We start from the raw sequence: 25,891 nt of genomic DNA on the forward strand, positions 1-25,891 counted from the left end.
AGCTGAGATGATGAATGTCATTAAATATCTTCAAGAGCTCAAGGCCAATATCTATCAAGCTTTTGGTTTATTTGTGGAGAGACAAATACAGCTTCCAAATAATACGCAGTGGTTATTAAAATAATAGTTAATAGATAGGTTCTATTTACATGTCAAAATTACAATTTACTATCTCCTCATTGACATTAATCAGTGCCACTGCATCATTACAAAACACCATCACTCTTAAGATCTCAGAGTTTAAGAATTAAAAGCTTTTTTAAAATATCTATCATTAATTTCATTATTATGGTGGCCCTCCTCTCTGGTTTATGGAATTATGAATCATAATGAATGTTTTTTGGATTTAGACTGTTGCACAAAACAAACCATTTGAAGACATTGTATTAGGTCCTGAGAAACTACGATGAGTATTTTTTTGTCTTTTTTAAGATTGTAAGGCCTAATGATTACCTGATTATGCAAAAAAGAATAATAAGCAATCTAGAGAATTGTCAGCTGGAGCCTTAATATGAAGAGCAGGAGTGGAAGAAGTACAAAGTCTTACTCAAGAAAATAAGCATTTGAATGTCATAGTTGGTTGAGGCGGGGCTCATTTATACTCACAGTATAAATCTCACAATATAAAGAAGATACAATATTCAGTAGGCCTACATTCAAAGTCCTATTCAATCAAGTAGGCCAATAGTATGCTACTTATTTATATTGCTACACTGATAAAGAGTTAAATAAAATGTCATCTCATTTATTATCTTCTATTAAGGGTCCCGATGCAACGGATGGCTATTAGATTATAATTGATATTTTTGGCATATTTTGAAATTTACTCAGTCTCTAGAGCTTTGATTTATGTTACAGTCAACTGCAAGACATTTATATTAAACCAATTATTTATGTTGTTAGTATTATATTCAGTTTAGATGATGTATAGTGTAGCAAAATATGAATAGATTCATATGAATATGAATATGAAATTTTTTTTTCTGTAGTCTCCGGAAATGGATTTTTGTAGAGATTTCAAAATAGAAGTCTTCTTATTTCGTGATCACGTGACTCCTCTGTTTACAGGCATCCGGAGAAACATGGAGGACACCGCTGACAGTAATCCCCAATCTCTCGGATTTACAGAGAAATTAAAGTCTTGGCTTTCTTGGTCATGGACTTACGTATGCTTCATTTGGTTCGGCATGGTGCTGATCATGATATACGTCTTGTGGAGCCCGCTGAAACTGCAGGAAACTCTTTCCTCAGGTGAATTAATGCAACCGCTAGCTAGCTATTGTTAGCCTTCGGGTTTAGCTGCAAGCGGGAGCTTTTGGTTTGACAGTTCGTTGTCTGACTGTTGCAAGCACAAAGAGAGGCGACTTTCTAGTTAGATACATGTCGACTTTTTAAATATATATTGCCAGCTTCTAGTTATGTTATTCTCTAATAGCATCTGTATTGCATGTAGTTAAAATTCAGTAGTTTATTGTTGTGTTACCAAGTAACATTATGCTACTTTGCTCATCATATAATCGAGACTGTCACCTGCTATGCTAAACCCACTGCGACTGTTCTTCTGTTGTTATGTCAGTCATGGTTTATTGCATGTTTTTTATTATTATGACATGGTCACAACAGAGGACTGTGGCATTATACTGACTTTCTCCACTGTTTGTTCCTTCAGCCTCAGTGTTTTTGAACACGCTGACACCCAAGTTCTATGTGGCTCTCACTGGAACCTCCTCTCTCATCTCTGGACTCATCCTTGTGAGTTATCATCTTATAAGTAGTCACCTTTTGCTAAATTATATTTGCGTATAGGCAACTTATTAGCAGCTTGCAATAACCTGTTTGAAAGCCTACTTTTAGAGGAGTGTCTCTATTAAATGCTGTAATTCTACTACACACAGGAACATCAATATCAGCCCTTTTTCCAGTGTAGTGGTTCCTTAAGTGGAGGGCGTAAAGCCATTGAAGGGGGGGATAAAATATGGAGCAGAACAAAAGTTGAATGAATCTGACTCATTCGGAAGCAGTAAACAAATAAATTCTGTCATCTTGGCAAGGCTAAATAGATTCAGGTTAACAAGACTTATGCAGACAGAGAAAATACTTGTAATTTGTGTCGTGTATGTATGTGTTGGTGAGCATGACAGAAATAGTGCAGGCGCCACTGGTCTAGTGATATTGTAGCAACTAAGGGATAACTGAGTAAGTGTTGTCTTGTCATATACTTTTTGTAAAGCATGTTGTCACCACATATGTTCTTCTCATCACAGATATTTGAGTGGTGGTATTTTCGTAAATATGGGACCTCGTTCATTGAACAAGTGTCAGTGAGCCACCTGCGTCCTCTTCTGGGTGGAGTGGAGAGCAGCTCCACGACTGGTCTATTCGCATCAGTTAATGGAGAGGCAGAGCCTAGGCCCAGCGTTTCAGGTAAATATGTATATAATACAAACTGTAACACCAATACTACTCCAAATTCTACTAGCACTAATTATAATATATTCCTTTTGGTAGAGTGTAAGGTCTGGAGGAATCCTTTAAATCTGTTCAGAGGAGCAGAATACAACAGGTATGTGTGGCTTTTTGAGGTGTAAGCCAAATTTAGCTGTGCAGAATGCATCCAGTAGTACTTACAGTGGATGGTGCATAATGTCAGAGTCTTTATAAAGATGCATTCCATACTGAGTCTTTGGTGCAAGAAATTGAATTCAGTTTCGTTTCATTCACTGTGGATTATAAAACTGTAGCATAACAGTTTGTATTTCACTGCAGGTACACGTGGGTAACGGGAAAGGAACCCTTAACATACTATGATATGAACCTGTCTGCTCAAGACCACCAGACCTTTTTCACAGGAGACACTCCTCAGTTAAGGCCAGAGGATGCTGGTGAGTTTTAATCATATACAAATTAATTCCCAAAATCTAAAAAGAGCAGCAAACAGAGATGTGATATTTATTTGTTTTAATGTACAGGAGACAGACTGTTAGCATATTTCCTTGGAAGATACTCTTTGGTTGTTTGTAAATATTTATACAGAACTGCTTTTTGTGTTTTTGTTTCGGAGCTTTTGAATTGTATGCATATAATATGTCGGGACACATCTATAATAAGCTTGAGTTCATCATCTCATTACAGTGATGCAGAAAGCCTGGAGAGAGAGAAATCCTCAAGCCAGGATCAGAGCAGCTTACCAGGCCATAGAAATGAACCATGAGTAAGTCCCACTCTTACACAGTTACAAATCATCTATTTAAATACTGTATCTATAAACAGCATCTACTGTTGTAATTCAGTTAAAATGAGAATTTTACTAACTTTCTGTGCTTTTTTCACTGTTTGCTTCGGTTAAGACTAAGCGCTTGACTACCTTACGTTTTTTGAGCATGCACGACTTTTGTCTTCTTGTGTACAAGAAAGGAAAATAAAATGAGGATGGGCTGTTGAAAATCTGTCCCTTTGTTTGTGTGCAGATGTGCTGCAGCCTACGTGCTTCTGGCAGAGGAAGAAGCCACAACTATCACAGAAGCAGAACGCCTCTTCAAAAAAGCATTGAGTATCGGTAAGAAAGGACTTTATTTGATTTATACATCAAGAACTCATCCATTGTAAATCCTGAGCCACAGTAGCAGGGAGATAGCTTATTAGTATTAGTAACTACACCCACTTCTAGTCTTACTTGTGCAACATACTCTTCCACATGCTGTGCAATGCACCACTTTAGAATGCACCATTGTGCAACTCCACATCACCGGGAAGTGTGGCTATAAGTAGAACAGAACACATCTGTGCCCACCCACCTGTGATAAAGGATGTAATCAAAAGAGCAGTATTCCATTGAGGCAGCAATTAGCCTTAACCCTCAACACAAGACCGCGATACGTAGTATAAAGTTGCTCTTTAGGTCTGAGGCCAAATTATAAATCTATCCATGTTGTTCATTCTTGTTAATATATGTATATATTTCGCCAGACTGATAAAGAGGTTTGTTTATTAAATGTCTCTCTTTTTTGCTATCCACAGCTGGAAAAGATATCAACTTACTGGTGTACATTAAACGCAGACTGGCAATGTGTGCACGTAAACTGGGACGGATAAAAGAAGCAGTAAAAATGATGAGAGATGTGAGTTTTTCCTTCAAAAACACAACTCTTTCACAGTGACACCCCGTAGTGCTACTCTAGTGTGGGATTTGACGAAGTACTTGTGCATCTGAGTAACTGAGGCAATGTTTTTTTTCTGTTTTTCAAATGAAATGACATTATAGTAGTTCAAAGTTACTGTGTAATATTTAATCCTGTTACAGTTAATGAAGGAGTTTCCACTACTGGGAATGTTAAATATACACGAAAACCTATTGGAGGCACTTCTAGAGCTTCAGGCATATGCAGATGTCCAAGCAGTCCTTGCCAAATATGATGGTAAGACTAAACGAAGTCATCATACTATGTTTGGACAGAAATGAGCTCAGTGCCACTGAATCCGGCTGGAAAATATATGACCCCAATTTCTTCTTCCCCCATTGTAGACATCAGCTTGCCAAAATCAGCCACTATATGCTACACGTCTGCACTCTTGAAAGCACGGGCTGTATCAGATAAGTATGTTTCCTTTTGGTTCGTTTTGTTTTAAATATATGATGAACCTTGTACCTTTCAAAAGCATTTAACAACTTTGTGAGCAGCAACAGTGTGTCACATAAGATGTTTTGCCTCAGGTTCTCTCCAGAGGCCGCGTCAAGGCGAGGGCTAAGCACAGCAGAGATGAATGCTGTGGAGGCCATACACAGAGCTGTTGAGTTCAATCCACACGTGCCAAAGGTCAGTCATTAGACTAATGAGTGTCACGTAGACTCTGATGGTTGACCCATTGATTTTTTTAATGATGTCATGTTATACTATGAAGTTGAATAGATGTGACTTAACTTAAAGGTCAGTCAATCATCCCGAAAACCGTCTTTTACACATGGTATTAAAATGTTTATCTGTATTAAATTTCTTACTAGCTGAACAATCTCCATTAGAGTATCTCCCATTAGAAATTAAAACAAATTATCATCTCTACAGAAATCACTTCCACAAGTGCTTATGGTATTTTTTTAAACTAACCGTTAACTATTCACATACTGTTCCTGTTCCACAATTTGTCCAGATTATTTTTATATTAAGACACTGTCTGGGCTGCATGCATCCTGTTTGAACTCCACACACGCTTAATGGAATTCATGCATTAAAGTATTCATCCATGCAACTGCTATGCTGCGTGTGGTTTGGATAGATTTTTTAAATCACTTTATTTTCTATATTTAGTCTGATCACACAGGTCTCAAATGACTGCCACGTGTAAAGGCCACACGCAGAACAAACAGGAAAAGCAGGCAGACAGGTAAACAATCAGTCAGATAATCAAAGATAAATTATGTCAACAGCAACATGTGGTGCAACTTACAAATAGAGCAGTCTTTATTTCTAGACATGCTATAAACTGGCTCACCAGCAGGTGTCAGTGTGGGTCTTAAATACAGTAACTCTCAATTCATCTTATCACATCTGTAGTATCAGTTTGATTTGTATGTATGGTTTGTATGTATAGTTGCCTATTCTTTCTCTATATCTGTGATTTGTATTACTAATCATTTAATTCAATACAACTAAACAGGACACTATTGTATATTTGATGATTTGATCAATAATTCAGTACATTTGGAATCATACATACATTATGTGTTTTTACAGGTAGTTTAGTTTGACATAACAGATTTGTCACAAGTTTGCTTAATAGAGAGCAGCTGGGGCCAGGGAGAACATGGGACTAAAACAGGATATCTCTCTGGCCTTTCACATCAGTTCCCACATGATTAGATGTCACACATGCACATGCACATGCACACACAAGAGTTATACACAACTAGTTGCTGCGGAGTTTTGTCTCAAATTAGCCTTTGTATTGCAGTGTTGTTTCATCTCATGGCCTCCCTTTTCTGAGAGAGAAAGAGAATTTGTGTGTGTGTGTGTGTGTGTGTGTGTGTGTGTGTGTGGTAGGTGTGGCATCAGCCAACACTTTGATCTAGCGTTTGATTTTCAAGTGAGGCCCCTCATCTTCAATGTCTTTCCAACTGCTCCCTCCCCACTGTGCCCAGAGGCAGTCATCCTCTCTCCTATCATCACGTACCCTCATCCTGTTTCTTATCCTCTCATGTTCCCTCCTCCTGTGTTTGAGCCAAACAGAGAGAGTGATGTCGGCCACCACTGGCAACTTTATAAAAATTACTCCTTTGAGCTGTGTGACATTATGAAATTTGTAACATAACTTTCACAGAGGTTTATTGGCTTGTCTGTGAGCATTATGAAATTTGTAACATAACTTTCACAGAGGTTTATTGGCTTGTCTTTCAGCATTTGACTGGCATCTGTGGGGAGGGGGCAGGGTTGTTGCTTTGTGTTGTCTGGCTTGTCTGAATCATGTGCACACCTGTGACTGTGGTTTTTTTAGACATCAACGACATAAACAGTGGTTGATGCACAAAAGTTGTCATTAACTGATTGAGAAGGCAGGGCTTATTCTAATGAGCCATCCTTAAGTTGCTAATATCATGAACCTTTGTTACAGCTAAACATAATGTTAAAATAGGTTAAAGGAATAGGAATTTGACACTTTAGCAAATACACTTAATCACTTTTGCTGAATGTTAGATGACAAGATTGATACCACTCATGTGACTCATGTGCCAAATATGAAGCTCTCATCAGTGGCAACTTAGCTTAGCTTGGCATAATGACTGGAACAAAAACCAAGTGTATAAACAGCATGTTGTTTTTTTGTGTTACTTTGTATTGGCGCATAATCCACCTTAAAACCACTACATGTTGTTTTTACACTTACACTTACTTTACACTTTTTGGAGGGATTAAACAAACAATATAACATGTTAATTAGTGAGCTCGTTACCTAAAAGCAAATAAGTGTATTTCCCAAGATGTAAAACTATCACTTTACACTTTCACCATTCACCATTGCAACCCCACAATCTCCAGACAATACAAATCACTTTACCTGAGCATACAGCTCCTCGATAGTTTTCAATGGGAAACACTAGTCATATCATTTCAAGTTATATCTCTCGGACAGCTTCAAATTAACTTTAAAACATTTTTTACATTGCTAAATTTCTAAAGTGGTTTCTTTAAGAAATGTATGTTACTTGTATATGGGAAATAAGAATATACAAATATAAAAATAATAATTAGGCAACATATTATTGAATAAACTTTACACACTTAGACCAGATACCAGTGTTGCACTGAACTGGAGCAAGCAGAGTAGAGCAGGTTTGGAAAATCTGAGTATGTGTGCCTTATTCTTAATTTCTCAAAAATCACCATCAGTGTACGATTTTAGAAAATTGAGCTTCTGACAGGAAGGTAGCCAGGATAAATCTGAATATGGAAGAAGTGAAAAAAGAGCGATTTCCCCTTCCATTACCAGCACCGAGGCGCCTTTGAGCAAGAGCTTTAACCCCCAGTTTCTCCAGTGGAACTGCTCAGACTGTTGTTCAGGTGTGAGTGTGTTTCCCGTGTGGGTGTGAACATTTTTTAATATGAGGTAAAGCCAATGGACTCTGCCAAAGTGGAGTAATGAGGGAACAATGGTAGGTTAAGTGTGTGGATGTGTTATCAAGCATGCCAAGGAGATTATATATGATTATATAAGCTGTATCACATGAGTTTATTCAAGCTGTTCAAAAAGCTATCCTCGAAACCCACATCCACGCACACCCTTTAGTCTGTTTCATTGCACACCACCCTCCACATGACCTCTTTCCTTTGCCAGCTCTCCATCTTGCCCCCATTTACCTCTTCCTCCCCTATGCTCCATTTTATTTTTCATTGTCCTTAACTTTATCCTTCTCGTCCTCCACCCTTTTCTCCAGCTATCTGTCCATTCCAATCAGCTTCTCTCCCAGCCAATGGTTAAGAAACTGACACGTTGCCGGATGCTTGGATAACTGATCAAGTGTTTTTCTATCTAAATCTACTGTGCATTTACATTTACCACCACCTGGGTCCATGTACGTCCATTCTTCATGCAATCTGGGTGACCCAATCTCATCTAACTTGGTAGTTTACTCCACTTTGGAAGGCAGTTTCTCATCTCAGCCCATTCTGGCTGACATGTTCTCATCTAGATTGCCTGTCAAGGCTTGAAAATGCAGGCCTTTGCTTAGTTTACCTCTGAATTGCCTTTTTGGTTTGTAAATTGAGACAGAGCAGCAGTGGGTTTGTTCTGAATTAAGATGTATGAGGTTTCATTCGAACAAGGAAAAAGCAGGATATTTAGGATGCTGTGACTTTTCTGCCACAGCCCTCTACCTCAGTAGAGTTTGGAGTAGCTAGTAGCGCTGTTTACTGACTGTATTAAGGTCTTTGTATGCGTTTGTAACTCCAACACCTGATTGTCTTTATGTTCTTTCACTGTACGCGTGTGTTTATCCGACCCTCATGGAGCAACTGTAAGCCTGATGTCATGGTTGCCTGTGTGTGCCATTGTGAGAGGCAGAGTGCTGCAGATTAGACTCAGAAGGCAGCTTATGAGTTATGCTCTGGGCTTATGACTGCCCAGGGATAAAAGGAGAACACATGAAACTCAATCCCTTCATCAAAGAGGCGACAGGGAGTAGAGAAGCAGACCAAAGAACGATGTGGGGGAGTATACCAGCAGAGAGAACTGAGGTGTCACCAGGTCTAATGCTGTGGCATGTGGGGATGGACAGCTGAGCAGCCACCCTCTCTAAATGGTTAATCTAAAAACAAAGAGGACCCAGACCTACTACATCTGTGCCATATACTGGTCATTTATTATTAGCAACAGACTAATATAGATCATGTCCAGATCTAACAAAAATAACAAATTGGCTCGCTGACAGAAATTTAAGGCTGGGCCCCAAATGAAGCTCACCTTCCGACCCGTCATGTGGTTCTTCATTCAAGTGTTTTAAAAAATTAATACATATTATATTATTAATACATATTATATTATATTATCAGTTACGGCAGTTGTTTTTGTGCTTGTACAACAGAGAGGTGGTAGGTTTCCTCTTGAGCTGGCTGGCTGCCTCAGCACTGGTGCCGGGGGAGTAGACGAGTGATGGTGAAAGGTTTGTGCTCAGAAGAAAGGAGACCGAAATGAGGAGGATAAGAGCTTACTGTCAAATGTCTTGGCTGGAGCAGAGAGAACCGATTTAAGCAATTCAGACAGGATAAGTGAGAAGGGCAAACAAGCAGCTTCTGGCAAACAAGCAGCTTCTGGTCTCTAGGTGCCGATCCTTGAAATCACTACAGAGGATGTTAGGATGGAAAGAGAAGAGGCTAGAAGATTTGGATTTACCAAAAAGTTTTGAATACATGTGCACTCTAAATGTAGGTGCGGCTAGCTTAATTGCCTTCTCAGAAACGAGTGACAGAAACACTCAGAGCAGGTCAGATCGTTTGTTGCCTTTTCCAAGAAGTCAATCACAGATGGAGTAGATCTGCTAGGTTACACTTCAGCAGAACAGTGTCTGTAAACGGCGATTTTTGCGTCTTTCTCTGACACTTTAAAATGCTTTCACGCTGCCAACATGTCAACTTAATTGTTCAGTAAAATTTATTTGTCTTTTGATGTATTAGGCCGAACACCGAAAGTGTTTTTTTTCCTATTTTTGGCCGATTAATTTCGGTGCCCGAACATTCGGTGCATCCCTGTTGTCTAGCATGCTAACATTTGATAACTGATCACACAAAGTACAGCTGAGGCTGATGGTTTGATAGTTTTGCAGGTATTTGGTCATAGTAATAGTGGACAAAATTAAAATTTGATGGCTAATGATGGCATTAGAGGAAAACTTACAGGGTCATAATAGTTATTACAATTTATCCTAAAGAGAATATGAATGTGTGTACTAAATGTCATGACAATCCATCCAGTAGTTGTTTAGATTTTCATTATGGACCAGAGAGTTGGGCCGACCAAACGACCGACCAACAGGCTGACTTTGCCAAATAAGTGAGGCAGATAAACAGTCTGAGCCCCGGGACATGTGACCAGGCTCATATTGCAAGCCAAAGCAGCATGAAGCAGGGTTGGAGAAAAGCAGGGATGAGCCAGGTCAAAGAGACTGCGCAGGCTGTCATCGTGAGGGTGAGAGTAGCGAAAGAGAGTAAGGCAGGGGGAGATTGGTGAAGCAGCATCGTCTGGCTGGTTAGACGGATGGATGGCTGGCTGGCTGAGCCTGTGACCATGGAAGGGATTAGACAGGATTAGCTGTGGGGTAACCTTGCCAAAGTGTCAGTCTGCAATCCAGAGTGCTGTGAAGCTGGCCGCCTGGGAATCCAACCCAGGGGGCCCCTGCCCCGCACTTGGGTTTTGTTTATCACAGAGTACGTTTATTGTCCCCTTGGACAATTTCATTTTTTCACTCTGTTGGTAATTTTACACACACAGAAACATATACACATGCAAATTGATGTGGAGAGATGTGAGAGTGATGGCCACAGCCAGCACCCCAAGTTCTTAGGGGCCAGGTGCCTTGCCCAACAGCACCTCGACAGTGCCCAGAAGCTACCAGTCCACCTCTGTATCGATTGGTCCACACTGGAGTCAAAACCGGCCACTCTCCGGTCCCCATGTTAAGTCCTAATGGACTGGGCTACTGCCGCCCCAATATACTCATGTTATTCTTTCTAGATGCTTGTTCCCTGTTATTTCAGAAAGCATACCTGTTCTGTAGGTTGTAACTCTGGGATGCAGGCCTTTGTCAGCACAGTGAACCAACTGACTCACTGGGACAAACTTGCACAGTAAGGAAAGAGAGGAGGGGTGAGCGGGGGATGTTACACATTCATGGAATGAATGTGCTGTACTGTAACAATAACACACACTCGGAGAGCTTTGGGAAGGTTTTCCCTCCCACCTTGAACAATTGCAAAATAAGGCTGTCAACAAATACCTCACATGAAGAAAATATGTTTTCAGTCTGCAGGGAGGCGGCCATAGGGAATTGCACAATAGAAAAAGTGAAGTGCTGACTATGAAACAGCGAGACGTTGTGAATGAAATGATTAAAGCTGAAGGAATTGATTTTTGACCACAGGGATTTTTTTTAAAGACCAAACTTACTTCAGCAGAATTTAGGCACAAACAACTTCACTTTTGAGTTTCCTCTTTCTTACCACATGTTGAATGTAAATATTCACCAGTATTTTTGTTGTGGTTTAGTTGAGAAGTGCCTGAGAAATGTGTTATTTTTTTGCCAGCATTTTGCATTTATGCGATAAAAGACTGTAGTGTGTGAGAGTAGGATGGCATGCAACAAATTGGGGATCGACAGATGTGTTTTTTTTCCGGGCCGATACCGATTATTAGTAACCAATTAGACCGATGACCAATATTTGGAACCGATATACATTTGCTTTAAAAATTTTTATCTTGGTGTCAAAATTTAGAATAACACAAACTCCAACACAAAACTTTGTTGAAAATAACAAGATTAAAGTTAATTGTCATGTTTAATCTTTATAAATAGTAAATTAAATGAATTAGTGATCCATCCCAGAGATGGACTAACTATGAGTGATAAATTATCATAAACTTTGTCTTTATCTCTTTATCCTCTTTATCTGCTGCCATTTATATTGTATTTATTTTATATTATGAACAGTATATATATGAACAGTACGAACAGCTCTGAAATAGAGAACGAGAGAATGGTGAATAAATAATAAGTGGTAACCAGTAAACAGGTGGCTGATTAGAGACAGAGTTACTGGGTTATTGCACAGGAATTGTTCCTGACACTGTGAGTCAGAAGTCAGCTGTTCATCAGAGTGATGGCTTGTGGGAAGAAACTGTTCTTGAGTCTGTTGGTTTTGGCGTACAGTGCTCTGAGCGCCTACCAGAGGGGAGAAATTGGAATGGATCTGCAGTGATGTTTCCTGCTCGTTTCCTGACTCTGGAAATGTATAACTCCTGAATGGAGGGCAGGTTGCGACAGATGATCTTTTCTGCAGTCCTGACTTCTCCGTTGTAGTCTGCTCCTGTACTTTTTGGTGGCAGATCCAAACCAGACAGTGATGGACGTGCAGAGAACAGACTGGATAATGGCTGTGTAGAAGTGGATCAGCAGCTCTTTGGGCAGGTTGAGCTACCTGAGCTGGTGCAGGAAGTACATCCTCTGCTGGGCCTTCTTGATGATGGTGTCAGTGGATCCCAGAAATCTGAAGGATGACACAGCAGACATCGGGCTGTTTAGAATTGTGATGGGGGCTCCTCCTGAAGTCCATGATCATCTCCGCAGTTTTGAGCGTGTTAAGCTCCAGGTTGTTCTGGCCGCACCAGAAAGCCAGATTACCTTCCCGTCTGTAGGCCGACTCATCACCGTCCCGGATGAGGCCAATGACCATTGTGTCGTCAGCAAACTTCAGGAGTTTGACAGTTTGCATCTCTTGAGGTGCAGTCGTTGGTGTAGAGGGAGAAGAGCAGGGGGGAGAGCACGCATCCCCCGGGGGGCGCCAGTGCTAATAGTCCAGGTGCTGGATGTGATGTTCCCCAGCATCACCTACTGACTCCTGTCGGTCAGGAAGTTTGTGATCCACTGACAGGTGGAGGCTGGCACAGTGAGCTGGGTGAGTTTGGTGCTGAGGATGTCTGGGATATCATAGTGTTGAACCCCGAGGTGAAGTCCACAAACAGGATCCTTGCATATGTCCCTTGAGAGTCGAGGTGTTGCAGGATGCAATGCAGTCCCAAGATGACGTAATCATACACTGACCTGTTAGCCCTGTAGGCAAACTGCAGGGGGTCCAGCAAGGGGCCTGTAATGTCCTTCAGGTGGGCCAACACCAGTCTTTCAAAGGACTTCATGACTACAGATGTCAGGACGACAGGCCTGTAGCTGGTCTGTGCAGATTTTCAGGCAGGATGGTGACACACCGTCTGGGCCAGGAGCCTTCCTGATCTTCTGCCTCTGGAAGAGGTGGCTTAATGCTGCGTTCCATTTACCTCGGAAGTCCGAGCTGGGAATGACGTCAAAACCGAGTTGATGGCGTTCCAGTCAACAAGTCGGAAAACCTCGCCCGGCCAGCTCTTTGTTTACAACTAGCCAGATTAGCTATTGATACGCTGGTTGATAAAAAAAAAAAAAAAAAACGCATTGTGTGGTATTTACTCACACTAAACACTGTAGCAACACGTCCACAGACAGCTGTTGGACAGCACTTTGTGTACAAACATTTATATGAGTCACAAGTACACAGAAGTGCTAATGAACAGTGTAAACTACAGCTTTCACTAACTGTTGATACCCAGACAGCCATCTGGGATCACGATGTCGGGGTAGTGTGGTTCTGATTCCGACTTCAGGGGCGTTCCTTTCGAAAGTTTGACCTTTGAATTTGGAAATTCTGACTTCCCATGTCAACTGGAACGCAGTACAAGTCCTCTTCCATCCACTGTGAGACACCATTGTGTCCCTGAGACCCCTAGTTGCTCCAGAGGCGTGCGACCTCTGACATATATAGCAATTCTAAGTCGCTTTGGATAAAAGCGTCAGCTAAATGAATAAATGTAAATGTAAGCTGTTTTCTTGCTTTTCAGCGTAGCTCCTCTTAGCTGCTTTGATCTCTTTAGTCAGTGTGTTCCTGGCCTGGTTATACAGGACTCTGTTGCCACTTCTGAAGGCCTCCTCTTTGGTCTGACGAAGCTGCCTGAGTTTCGCTATGAACCAGGGTTTTTGGTTGTTGTATATGCAGAAGGTTTTAGTCTGCACACACATGTCCTCACGAAAACTGATGTAAGATGTCCAGGGTTCCCACGGCCTTAAATTGAAATCAGGGAAATTAAGGTCTTAAATTGTCTTAAATTTACCGTAAATTTGCTGTAGGTATTAAATTTGCCGATGGTGCATTTAAGGCTGGGGGGAAAATTGTCACGCACAGTCGCCTAAAACGCCTAATTAGCGTAATTGTAATTGACAAAGTGAGACCCCGCCATTAATATAACTCATATGTTACCTTTACGTTAGCTGCAGACGTTGACGTCTGGCTGCCTTTCATATTGTCAGTCATGGCTGCAAGATTAGGAGACAAAAATTAAAGTGGTTGGAGAAATATCCAATCGTTCTGTGTAGCTCAAACTGTAGCCTACATCACGTCCTCCTCTCATTTGCTCAGGTCCAAAAATTATCTACAACTACAGGTTAAAATAACTTTCTACAGTATGTCTTTAGGTGATTTGTTTTCCTCCATGGATTATTTACCTCTCTGTAACGGCGCGCCTGTGTATTAGCTCTGCCGTAAGTGAAAGTGAAACGTAAGTTTGGTTATTTTAGTAGTTTATATTGAGTTTAACACAGCAGTGTATGAGTAAGGGCTGGGCGATATCGACAAAAATAGTAAAATCATTATTTAATCATTATTTTTATTATTATAAGTTTAAAGGCAGATTTTTTGCTTCTGAAGAAACCAGATGGTTAATTGTGCTTTTAAACTTTTCTTTATGGTCAGAACATGACAAACACTTGATGCCAAAAAGCAGGCTGGTATCAAACAGTGGATCACTTCACAAAGCTGAGGTAGAACATTCAAAACAACAAATATGCATGAGAAAAATAACACAATAAATATCTTAATAGAAAAGAAAGTGCTAATTCGTTTGTGATTCAAATGAATTAAATCAAATATTTATTGAACATTTGTATATTGTTATTGAAGAAGATTGCATCATGATATTTAACATTATTGTTTTATTTCCCTGCCCTTGTTCACGTTCACAAACGGACACGATCAGTTCACCAAAAACCTGAGCATGATCAATAATTGGCACTGTTTGAGCACGTTTATGCACAACACTGTTTGGACACACTGTCTAGGCGCCTGTCTGTGCTGTCAGACTTTTGTATTTTATTTGCAGAAGGCTGTGACCGGTACATATTTCCACCCAAGTAGTTGTTGTATGTGGATAGACAACACATTTGCATCCATGTGGTCATGGTGTCCCTGACCACCTCCAGAGGTCGTTTTGCTGATTGGATCACAATCTGTCCTCAATGTGTCTCGGGTGCATTTACAACTGTAGGCCTGCTTATGTGGTCAAGTGCTACCCGATCACAATCTGATCACCCAAAATACATTTTAATGCCAGCTGTAAACAGCCTCTATGTTCCCCGATTTGGAATATGCAAAGTCATTCACCTGTGGTGGAAATAAAACTGCCAAATATGGCATTGCATCGTTCATTAAGAGATCAAATGCGGTCTCTATTTGCAAGGGGGGAGTGTCAGTAGGGGACCCGGGCCTTATTAATGAGGCTAGTTGCAGACGGGAAGAAACTGTTTTTGTGGCGAGAGGTTTTGGTCCTGATGGACCGGAGCCTCCTGCCAGAGGGGAGAGTCTGAAACAGTTTGTGTCTGAGGTGGGGTCAGCTGCAATATTTCCTGCACGCCTCAGAGTCCTCGAGGAGTACAGTTCCAGAAGAGAAGGAAGATTGCAGCCAATCACCTTCTCTGCAGAGCGAATAATGCGCTGCAGCCTGACCTTGTCCCTGGCAGTTGAAGCAGTGTACCAGATTGTGATGGAGGAGGTGAGGATGGACTCAATGATGGCAGTGTAGAAATGCACCATCATTGTCTTTGGCAGGCTGAACTTCTTCAGCTGCCACAGGAAGTACATCCTCTGCTGGGCTTTCTAGGTGAGGGAGGTGATGTTCAGCTCCCACTTGAGGTCATGGGAGATGATGGTGCCCAGGAAGAGTCCACAGTGGTGACTGGGGAGTCCCACAGGATGATGGGGGAGGGTGGGGCTGTGCTCTTTCTGAAGTCCACGACCATCTCCACGGTCTTCAGAGTGTTGCGCTCCAGACTGTTCTGGCTGCACCAGGTCACCACCACCCACCTGTAGGCGGATTCATCCCCACCTGAGATGAGCCCAATGAGGGTGGTGTCATCCGCAAACTTCAGGAGCTTGACAGACTGGTGACTGGAGGTGCAGCTGTTGGTGTACAGGGAGAAGAGAAGGGGGGAAAGAACACAGCCTTGAGGGGAACCGGTGCTAATGGTCAGAGAGTTTTCCCAACTTCACGTGCTGCTTCCTGTCCATCAAGAAGTCTGTGATCCACCTGCAGGTGGAGTCAGGCACGTTCAGCTGAGAGAGCTTGTCCTGCAGCAGGGCCGGGATGATGGTGTTAAAAGCAGAGCTGAAATCCACAAACAGGATCCTGGCGTAGGTTCCTGGGGAGTCCAGGTGCTGGAGGATGTAGTGAAGGGCCATGTCTACTGCATCATCTACAGACCTGTTGGCTCTATAGGCGAACTGCAGGGGGTCCAGGAGTGGGTCTGTAATGGATTTTAGGTGGGACAACACAAGGCGTTCAAAGGACTTCATAACCACAGAGGTCAGGGCAACGGGTCTGTTGTCGTTTAGTCCAGTGGTCTTTGGTTTCTTGGGGACAGGGATGATAGTGGAGGCTTTGAAGCAGGCTGGCACATGGCATGTCTCCAGTGAGGTGTTAAAAATGTCTGTGAACACCGGAGACAGCTGATCAGCACAGTGCTTCAGGGTGGGTGGGGAGACAGAGTCCGGCCCTGCTGCTTTGCGGGGTTTCTGCCTCCTGAAAAGACCATTGACTTTCCTCTCTGTGATGGAGAGAGGAGGGGAGGGGGTGGAGCTGGCCAGCTCTGAGGAGGGAGGGGAAGAAGTGGTGAACTGAGGCCCCATCCACATTACTCCGTTTTAGTTTACAAACGGAGAATTAAAACGAATACGATCTCCATCCACACCAGCGTTTTAGCTGCGTTTTGGAGTTGATCTCCGTCTACATTAAAACGAGACAGTAGGGCCCGTTCAGGTACACTGGGCATGTGCATGCCAGTGTAAACATGAAGCAGATGGTCTATTCCATAGTTACAGAAGATCTGGCGAAAGAATAAATAAATACAGAGAAAGCATCAGACCAGTTGTTTGTTATTTTTTGTTTTTTTGCATGCACCAATAACGAGCTGGGACTGTTGCTGAGTGTAACATGGGAGTGTGGCGGTGGAAAACCGACTGGGAGTCGGCACAAAGGAAACGGTGACATGCACAGTACGAGTGTAGGCAGATAAGTGTTATTTGCACGGTACATAATATTATAATAAAAATACGATGTCAACAGCTGCGTCATTGTTTCTAAAGTTATCCGTTTTGGCCCGTCTTCACTAAAACGTCCTCCGGAGTTTTGAAACACAAAACGGGGTCAGCAGCGTTTCCAAACTTCTCAGTTTTAAGTCTTCTTTTTCGTCGTTTTAGTCTGGACGGGAGGTGCAAACGTAGCAAAAGGTCTCCGTTTTAATTTGAAAACGCAATAGTGTGGATCCTTTTCCAACCATAGCTGTCTGAGTTTAGCTGTCCCTGGTGGGACACTTAATATGCTGTCTGTAATTTGGAAGTTCATGGTTGAGGTTTGCTCTGTCGAAGTCCCCTAGAACAATGAGCAGGGAGTCTGGATGTTTTTTCTCCACGTTAGTTATCTGGTCGGCCAGGTGTAGTAACGCCTCACTAACAAAGGCCTGAGGTGTAATGTAAATAGCGACCAGAACAAACGAGAAAAACTCCTGCGGTGAATAAAAAGGTTTACAGTTTATGAATAATGTCTCTAAGTGAGGATTGCATAATTTCTTCAACACTGTGACATCTGTACACCAACCTTTGTTTATATAGAGACAGTGTCTGCCTCCCCTTGTTTTTCCCGTGAGCTCCATTACGCGATCTGCTCGGAAGACTACTAAATTCTTTATTTAAAAAGGTACAGTGTACAGTAAAACATAAACGTTACCATTTGATGCACTGTACCAGATTATAGCTTCAAGATAATTCACATCTGCAGTAAGAGATTAAATCCCGGTAGGTGAAGTGCGCTGTCCGGGATGTGCTTGGTGAACCAGGATTCGTTAAAACTGAGGGCGGCAGATCTGCAGAAGTCCGAGTTCTGTTGAGAAGCAGCAGTTCGTCCATTTTGTTGGCCAGAGAGTGGACATTCGCCAGGTGGATAGAAGGGAGCGCAGTGCAAAAACAACTCTGTCTCAGATTAACCAGCGTGCCGACACGCTTTCCTCTTCGGCGTCTCCGGTATATTCCGTACAGAGCTGCTGCTCCTCTAACGTTCCAGGTTCAATAAAGAGCGGTGGAATAGTGTGAGCAGTTGAAAGTGTTATAGTATGGAGGAGGCAGGATTGGCCACTGGAACTTAACCATATAGAACTATACAGAACCAAAAACTACTGTTTGATCCCACTGTAGATTGAGAAGTGGTGAAAACAGAGCTCTAGCAAACAAAAGCAGATTGTGTAAAAAATATACAGACTTTGGGACAAATAGCTGAATCTAGACTACACACTTGCTATGCGTGCTATTTTTTACCAAGTTCAGGAGCTATAAAAGCATTAAGGTACTGTAGTGTATACTTAACTGAGGTGTTGTGTTTCTTCCTCTTCCTGTCTGTAGTACTTATTGGAGATGAAGAGCCTGATCCTGCCTCCAGAGCACATCTTGAAGAGGGGTGACAGCGAGGCAGTGGCATATGCTTTCTTCCACCTGCAGCACTGGAAGAGGGCAGAGGGAGCCTTAAACCTACTACACTGTACCTGGGAGGGCAGTATGTATAACTATTACATCTTGTATTGCATACCATTGCTTTGCATCTGAATGTTTATTTTTATATTTAATGTAAATTATTTCTTATCCTTCCAGTTTTGAAAAACCTAATATTTTCTTTGATTCTGTTCAAAGTACAGTACTTTAATAAAGTCAAGAAGGATCTTCCTTGTGTGCTGCTCAAATTGTTGTGTCAATATAATTTACGCACACCACACCCACAAAGTTTCGACTAGATCATTGCTCACACAAAGCACTGGAAGAATGTTATTGTTATACTTTATTAGGATGTTAGTATCTTGTCACTCTGTATAATATTTTGCTGCTTCTACTGAATATTGCGTCAGCTGTGTTAAACAGCCTCTTCCAGCCATAGTTTAAAATACCAGTAATGTTTTTTCACAGTGTACTGTGTGTACTTCATCTTAATTCAATTTCCTATATACACCTTTGTCTGTCTTTACAGCCTTCCGGATAATTCCCTACCCACTGGAAAAGGGTCACCTGTTTTACCCTTACCCAGGATGCACAGAAACAGCAGATAGGGAACTACTTCCCTGTAAGTGCAATAGTCCATAAATGTACTGTACTGTACCTTAGTTGCTCCAGTTTGATTGTGTAATTAATCATTCTCTCACTATTTGAACTGTTTTCAAAATGCTTCATTTTTATCTGCACTGGTTATGACTTTGTCAAATTCTCTTCTTCTGATTGTTGTCATTTTTGCTCCAGCATTCCACGAGGTGTCTGTGTACCCAAAGAAAGAGCTTCCCTTCTTCATCCTCTTCACAGCAGGCCTTTGCTCCTTCACTGCCATGCTGGCCATGCTCACACATCAGTTCCCTGAGCTCATGGGTGTCTTTGCCAAAGCAGTAAGTACTTGAACTACTTATCACAATGTTGTCTCAATACTTGCTTTGTTTTTAATGTATAGATGTTAATTCATAAATTCCACTTTTTATCATTACACAAGTTTAACGTGTAAGTTGGCTGACGGTTACATCTTCAGTTAATCTCTGGTTCCTTTTCCTTTCTGTGTTTTAAATGCATGTTGTTTGTAACCTGAACCTTTTAACCCCCGTGGTAATTGCTGCCTTCCATCACTGTCAGTAACACTGGAGGCTCATGGGAGTCATAGGCCTGTAAAGTCTGTGTTTCCCGCCAAAACAAGCTGTAGTTCAACCTAAGCTATCAGAGACCACAGCTGAATAATGCGAGCTTATCAGCATAGCCAACACAACAGTGTAGCTTACAGTCTTAAATGTTTAAAAACTTTAAATGCGTGCATGACTTCCTTGTACTGTTTATTTAGGATAGAAGTGTTGTGTTATCTGTTTTAAGACAGTTTGGCAAATGCCTTACTTTGGCTAATCCTTTGTTTATGATCACCCTGTTTATTAGGGCCTGCTTTTAGATTCATACTTCTAGCAAAAACAAGGTCACAGAGAACATTTAGTGCTCTTCCTTTTGTTATGGGAAAGATCGGGTGCTGATAGGATTTTTACAGCAACCCTGGAGAGTCTGGTTTGTGTAATGTTCAGATGGAGTGCATGAAAACCATTGAGGGAGGAACACAGTGCCTTCTGAGGAGAAACAGATTTCTGTGAATCTGCTGCTCTTGAACAGAAGATCCAAGCAAGGCAAGACAGCGAAGGTGGTGGTGGCAGTCTTCCTGTTGGTGGTGCCAGTCTTTCTTTTGATACAGACATGTATAGCATACTGGTTAAATATGTTTCATATATTAAATGAGGATCAGAGTAGTACTTGATTCGCACTTATCTGGCCAGGCTGATACGTCCACTTATGAGACTATTAAAGTGTAAAGTGTATCAAGCACACCTCGAGTAGTTTCAGAGAGAAACCATATCGGGGACATTTCACTATTACTGGCTTACTTAAATCACTATGTGCATTTGAAATGCTCTATTATAAACATACATAATATACTGTAAATCCTAGATTATAATCTTGGATCTAAGTGGATGGATGCCCTGCTGGTAATCATAAGAATGACTGGTTGAGTTTCTCTTTTTATGTACATAGTAAGAGTAGTATTTGTCAGATTTTGTAGATTATTACAAAGATTTTATAAAAACAGTGTTTGGTTTACTTGACTTATAAGTTAGATTGATATAACTACATCACTCTATCTGTGTTGGATATATGTTGACATTATTTGTGATAGTCATATGTAGGGTTGTTCCGATTGGCGATTGGATTGGCTATGGACGATTGAAGGGATGATCAGCGATTGGTTTTTCATGCGCCGATATTAAGGCGATTTTAACTGACTCACTATCAGAACTATGATGACATAAAAACAGTCTCTAGAATCTGCACCACACTGCAGTGTTTCCCAGTCATTGATTTATTTGTGGCGACACACCACGCCACAAAGTGAACGCTGACCGCCACATACTATACGCTATTTAATATGGAGCTGCGCTCAGCGCATCGATTCACTTAGCACCTCCGCTTGCTTGCTCCCTCTCTCTCTCTCTCTCATGAACCCATCGTAACGGATCTGTGTGTTTATCTATTTTCTTAACACAAAGCTCTCAGTGTCGGAGACGGATATGTTAATGTTAGAATACAGCTAGGTTGTCGAGGTTAGCACGCTGTACATAGCTGTTATCGATCGCGCGGCACCACAGTTACATGGTAATTCTGTGGGAAACACTGTACTGTGCATATACAGATGTTTCTGGTAGTTTACCTAAAAGCTAATGAACCTGTTTTTTTCCATGCTGGCATTTCACTGACTTGCTGCAACGCAACACCGCCCCCTGGTGATCAGATCCCCAATCGGTGATCTCAAGTAGCCATGATCAGACGATATGAAAATAGAGGTGATCGCCCAACCATAGTCATATGATCGTATTACTACAGAGGCACATCCACTATGTTTGTCATGGTCATTCTACAAGGGCCTTTGCTCTTTTTGTTAATCGTAAATCAGTTTTAAAGGACGATGATCATTCACTCACCTTTTGCCATATTTTCTAAATAATTTGTCACAAAACAAGGTTTATTTGCTTTCCCTTCATGTATTTGTCACTGTATAGAGCCCGAAAGAGAGACAGAAAGAATGAACATGATTTATTGGATGTATAAAAGTGTGTTGACGTGTAAATCTGGGGATAATATAAAGTTTATCCCCAAATTGGGTAAGAACATTCAACTGTCAGTTCCTACAAACAGAATGTTTAAAATGATAATACTTGGATAATGCTGCTTTGGCTTTCACTTCCTTGTACTCTGGATCTCATGTATAAATATGTTCAGCTGGGGACGACTGCTTTGCTGCATCTTAACTGCATTCTCTCCCCTGAAAAAAAAAAAATCCTCCTCCTTACCCTCACTGTGTTTATATCAGTTTGATCATTACTGCTAATGTCACACCTGTCATGTTTCCAGAAAGGACAACAGGATAAGGAGTCAAACGTATGTCATTATAAGCATGTCAAACTTAGGTTAGTGGTAGACCGAAGCTTTTGTTTCAGTTTAGCTTTTTCTTTTCCCACACACGTTCCACTGCCAGTTTGACAGAGGTGAGCTGGAGGGCAGCATCTGCTTGAGATTTTGTGATTCCTCTTTTTTTGTCTAGCAAATGTAATATAAATGGTTCTTTTTCATTTCGAATTGTAATTTTTGTAAATGAGGAAAGGTTTTACCTCAGGCTTTGAGACAGAAGTTCTATAACATTGCTTTAGTAAAATCGTGTGCTTGGTAACTGTTTGTGTATTAGGAAGTGTTTCCTCACACATTATCTAAGAATGGGTGGAAAGAGGTTTTACTGACATTCTGCTTCTTTTCTCCCGTTCAGTTCTTCAGCACACTATTTGCACCCCTGGGTTTCTTCGCAGACAAGATGGAAAACTTCATGCCGTCCAGTTTTTGGCACCAGCTGACTCGAATCTGACCCCATCCCACACAAGACGCACGCACATACACACACACACCGATTCCACTCCAAACCCTCAGACAAAAAGTGTTTGCTCTCCTGTCTTCAGCATTACTGTCCACTTGCTGCATTGTTACTGATTATGTTGGCTGAGGTTGTATCAACACGGCAATACCACTCTGAAGATTCTCTCCCACACTGTTCCAGCGGCCGAAGTTTTTCCAAGACCACATTTGCAACAATTTCACAGCGTCATTCATTAGTCATTATGTAAGCACTGGGCAATTTGAAGTATCCCACAATGCCTGGCTGGGATTATTATTATTATTTTTTTGTATAAAAATAAAAATGAGGATTTTTTCAGAAGCACTCCTCTGTTCTATCACAGTAATAAATTAAATCATGAAAAAAGCTAAACGTTTTTGATGCTCCTGTGACTACTGTCTATTCAGACGAGTTTGTTTTAACTTGGACATGAAATATGTCTTTGGTAGAATATATTTACCAATATGATCATATCCCTCTCTTTTCCCTGCTCAGTTATTTATGTGTATCAAAAAGATCCCATTGGGTATTTGGGATGGGAACCTACATGTCCTATATCAATCCTCTGTGCCCCGCAGACATCCAGTGGGGCAGATTTAAAAGTCTGTAAGGCCTCCTAAAAAACAGAGCTGTGATTTACAGCCTCGAAGTGCCTGCAGTGTATACAACGCCTATGCAGTTCAACAGTTGTTACCATGGCACGACACCTCAGCACTAAATCACTGGGGAAACCGCGGCCCCCCCGCAACATCGAAATGTTAATGGGATCATCACTGGTCACAGTTGGCATAAGTCATTTCTGCTGATTGCAGCACAGAATGTTATAAGTCACTGTGTCAACTTCTCATGTCACAAAAACAAAAAAGAGGCACCCATTGCTGGAGTCATACTGAGAATCAACACAGGCACAGGCAATGTAACTGTAACTGTAATAGACTGTATTAGAGTACTTGGATGAGCGACATCAACCTTGATGAGCACTCAGAGAAGCATTTGGAGATACTGGGGCAAAATTGCTTCTTACTTTGACTGCACAGGCAAAGTAAGAATCATTTTACTTTGTATATGCAAAGTCTTTTGCTCTGTCTTTGACTGTCATTTGGCCAGAAATGTGTTGATTCTATTGTAACTGGACTTTTTTTTCCCTTTGTGAAAGATTTACTCATCTTTGTTTTATCAAACTAAATAGGCTGCCGGTATCACATTGTCTTGAAGTATAATGTGGCTGATAATGTAATAACCTGTCGGAAAACAAATGTGCCCTGGTTCAAAATTGTAATGAAGCCTGTAGACATAATATATTCCTAATATCTGTGGAAAATATAACAATTGAAGGTTATAAGAAAAAAAAATTTAACAGTTAAAGATGTTACATCATGTAGTTGTGGATGATGATAATATCATCCCAACTTTTTATTAAAGTAACAGGTTTATTACATTTTAAACCACTCAAGGTGTTAACTATAATTTGTCAAGTTATGTTATGTGATAGTTACTGCATTATTGGCGCCTACAAAAATGTAGGTTTCATGCTCAGGATTTTAAGTGACATTATACAACAACAACAACAAAAGAAATGTGATAACAAAGTGCCTTTTAGTACATCACAATAATTAAACACCAATTTGGCATTTACTGCTTCAACAATATTGATATCAAGTAGTTTATTAGTAACTGTTCCATTTTTATGGATTCAATTTGATTAATTGATGTCTTAAAAAATATAATAATTGAAACATAATTGTTGATTGTCCAACATTAGCTTTACTCCATATAGCACCCACCAACAAATACACATACTTGTGAAAAAGTAGAAGAGCAAGCTGGTTATGATGTAATGTGTTTTATTACAGTATGTTGCAGATTTTTGATTACATTTTAAATAACCCTGATCTACTCTAAACTACAAAGATACTGTTTCACATTTCACTCTGGACTGTAATATTTGTGTGTTTAAATCTGTGACACTTGAAATGTCTAATTTTATAGTGTGCAGCCGAGAAGAGTACATGCTGAAGACAGGAGAATATTTGTAACTACCCTTGGATGAGTATGAAAGCAAAACTCAGAATAAATTACTCTTTATGTGCAATTTCCTTATGTGTTTTTGTTTTGTCCTGAAGTCCCTCAGTTTTAATGTTTAAAAATTGCTGAAGTGGTATTTTCTAAATTCAATGTGTAGAGACTCAGTACTGTACTTAACTTGCAAGTACCTGTGTTCAGACAAACTCCAACACCAAGTGGGAGATACTTTGCTTTTGTATGGTGGATATCATTTCCCTTCATCCTTTAAAATCACCTCTGTGTTGATAGAGAGTTGGTATCTTGTTCAAGGACAAACTGCTCACTCTGCCACCCTGCTGCTGCTCCTGGACTATATAAAGCTAAGAGCCATCATACCCGTTTTTATGATTACACCACTCCACCATCAGTGGATGCTTTTATGTGGTATGTTCCCAGTTAACCACTGGTGCCGCAGTCACACTCCATACCCTCATGCTGAAGTGGCGAGCAGCGGTAATGAAAATCGCTGTTGAGGACTGTTGACGGGTGCTCGAGTGTTCGCTCTCGGTGCCAGAGCGTGGTTTCATGCTGCATGTTGAAACATGAACTGCTCATTGACCTCTGTAGCAGGGTGCATCAAAGTCAGGGTAACAGCAAAAAAAGAAGAAGATATAATATAAAAACAGTACAATACAGTGTTTAGGAGTATCTCCAAATGCCCTTTTGATAAGATAAGAGATGTTAGAGACAACATTTAGGTCTACAGTTATAGCCATTAGTAATTTAATTAGTCAGTAAAATAAAATACTAAAATTCTATAAAAAAAAACATACTGCAATGGGTCTGTTTCAGTGTGTACAAGTCGATCATTTCAAGAATGAATGGTGTGAAATGTGGTTTCGTGGACTTGTGAATTATGACAATAGTGAGTTAATAATCAACTAACAGACAACATTAGGCTACCATTAATGGGTCTTTGAAACATTAGCCCTTTCTCTCTTTCTCCCACACATTAACTGCCCATCATATCTGTCACACAAAAACTCACACAATCTGTCACACAAGCTCATAGATTTCAAGTACGATGTTGAAAAAAAGTGTCATCAAAAACCAAAAACCCACACTTACAGCGGGGGTCACATTATTTGTGAGGCCATCCAACAAACGGAGTGAAATGAGGTAGACAAGGCCTCTTGCACCGCTACACTGTCATGTGACATATTCTAACGGCTGGAATGCAAATCTAACGCACCCTTTGTGATAGGGCAGGCTATATAAACGGTCA

General features: G+C 40.9%; 1 protein-coding gene and 1 long non-coding RNA gene across 2 annotated transcripts; one reads left to right on the forward strand and one right to left on the reverse strand.

Moving 5' to 3' along the window:
- Positions 1 to 1,082: 1,082 nt before the first annotated feature.
- Positions 1,083 to 24,698, forward strand: st7l (suppression of tumorigenicity 7 like). Its single transcript, XM_046028425.1, has 15 exons — positions 1,083 to 1,251; positions 1,670 to 1,752; positions 2,265 to 2,424; positions 2,509 to 2,563; positions 2,767 to 2,882; positions 3,133 to 3,211; positions 3,468 to 3,556; positions 4,018 to 4,118; positions 4,301 to 4,415; positions 4,523 to 4,595; positions 4,712 to 4,814; positions 18,504 to 18,654; positions 19,120 to 19,212; positions 19,386 to 19,525; positions 22,480 to 24,698. Exons 1-15 carry the CDS (start codon positions 1,083 to 1,085, stop codon positions 22,573 to 22,575), a joined length of 1,623 nt encoding a protein of 540 aa, XP_045884381.1. The 3' UTR covers positions 22,576 to 24,698.
- LOC123956322 lies at positions 24,430 to 25,891 on the reverse strand. The gene is made up of 2 exons (XR_006821510.1): positions 25,735 to 25,891; positions 24,430 to 25,227 (listed from the first exon to the last, which is right to left on the reverse strand). It is a non-coding gene; the product is annotated as an uncharacterized LOC123956322 (long non-coding RNA).

The sequence above is a fragment of the Micropterus dolomieu genome, linkage group LG18 (genome assembly GCF_021292245.1).
Source record: "Micropterus dolomieu isolate WLL.071019.BEF.003 ecotype Adirondacks linkage group LG18, ASM2129224v1, whole genome shotgun sequence".
NCBI lineage: Eukaryota > Metazoa > Chordata > Actinopteri > Centrarchiformes > Centrarchidae > Micropterus > Micropterus dolomieu.

Bases quoted from the DNA above. Each gene is read 5' to 3' on its own strand.
- st7l (XM_046028425.1), top strand. From the start codon at position 1,083: ATGGAGGACACCGCTGACAGTAATCCCCAATCTCTCGGATTTACAGAG. The intron at 2,425-2,508 runs GTAAATATGTAT...TCCTTTTGGTAG, and splicing joins GCCTAGGCCCAGCGTTTCAG to AGTGTAAGGTCTGGAGGAAT. The intron at 18,655-19,119 runs GTATGTATAACT...CTGTCTTTACAG, and splicing joins ACACTGTACCTGGGAGGGCA to CCTTCCGGATAATTCCCTAC.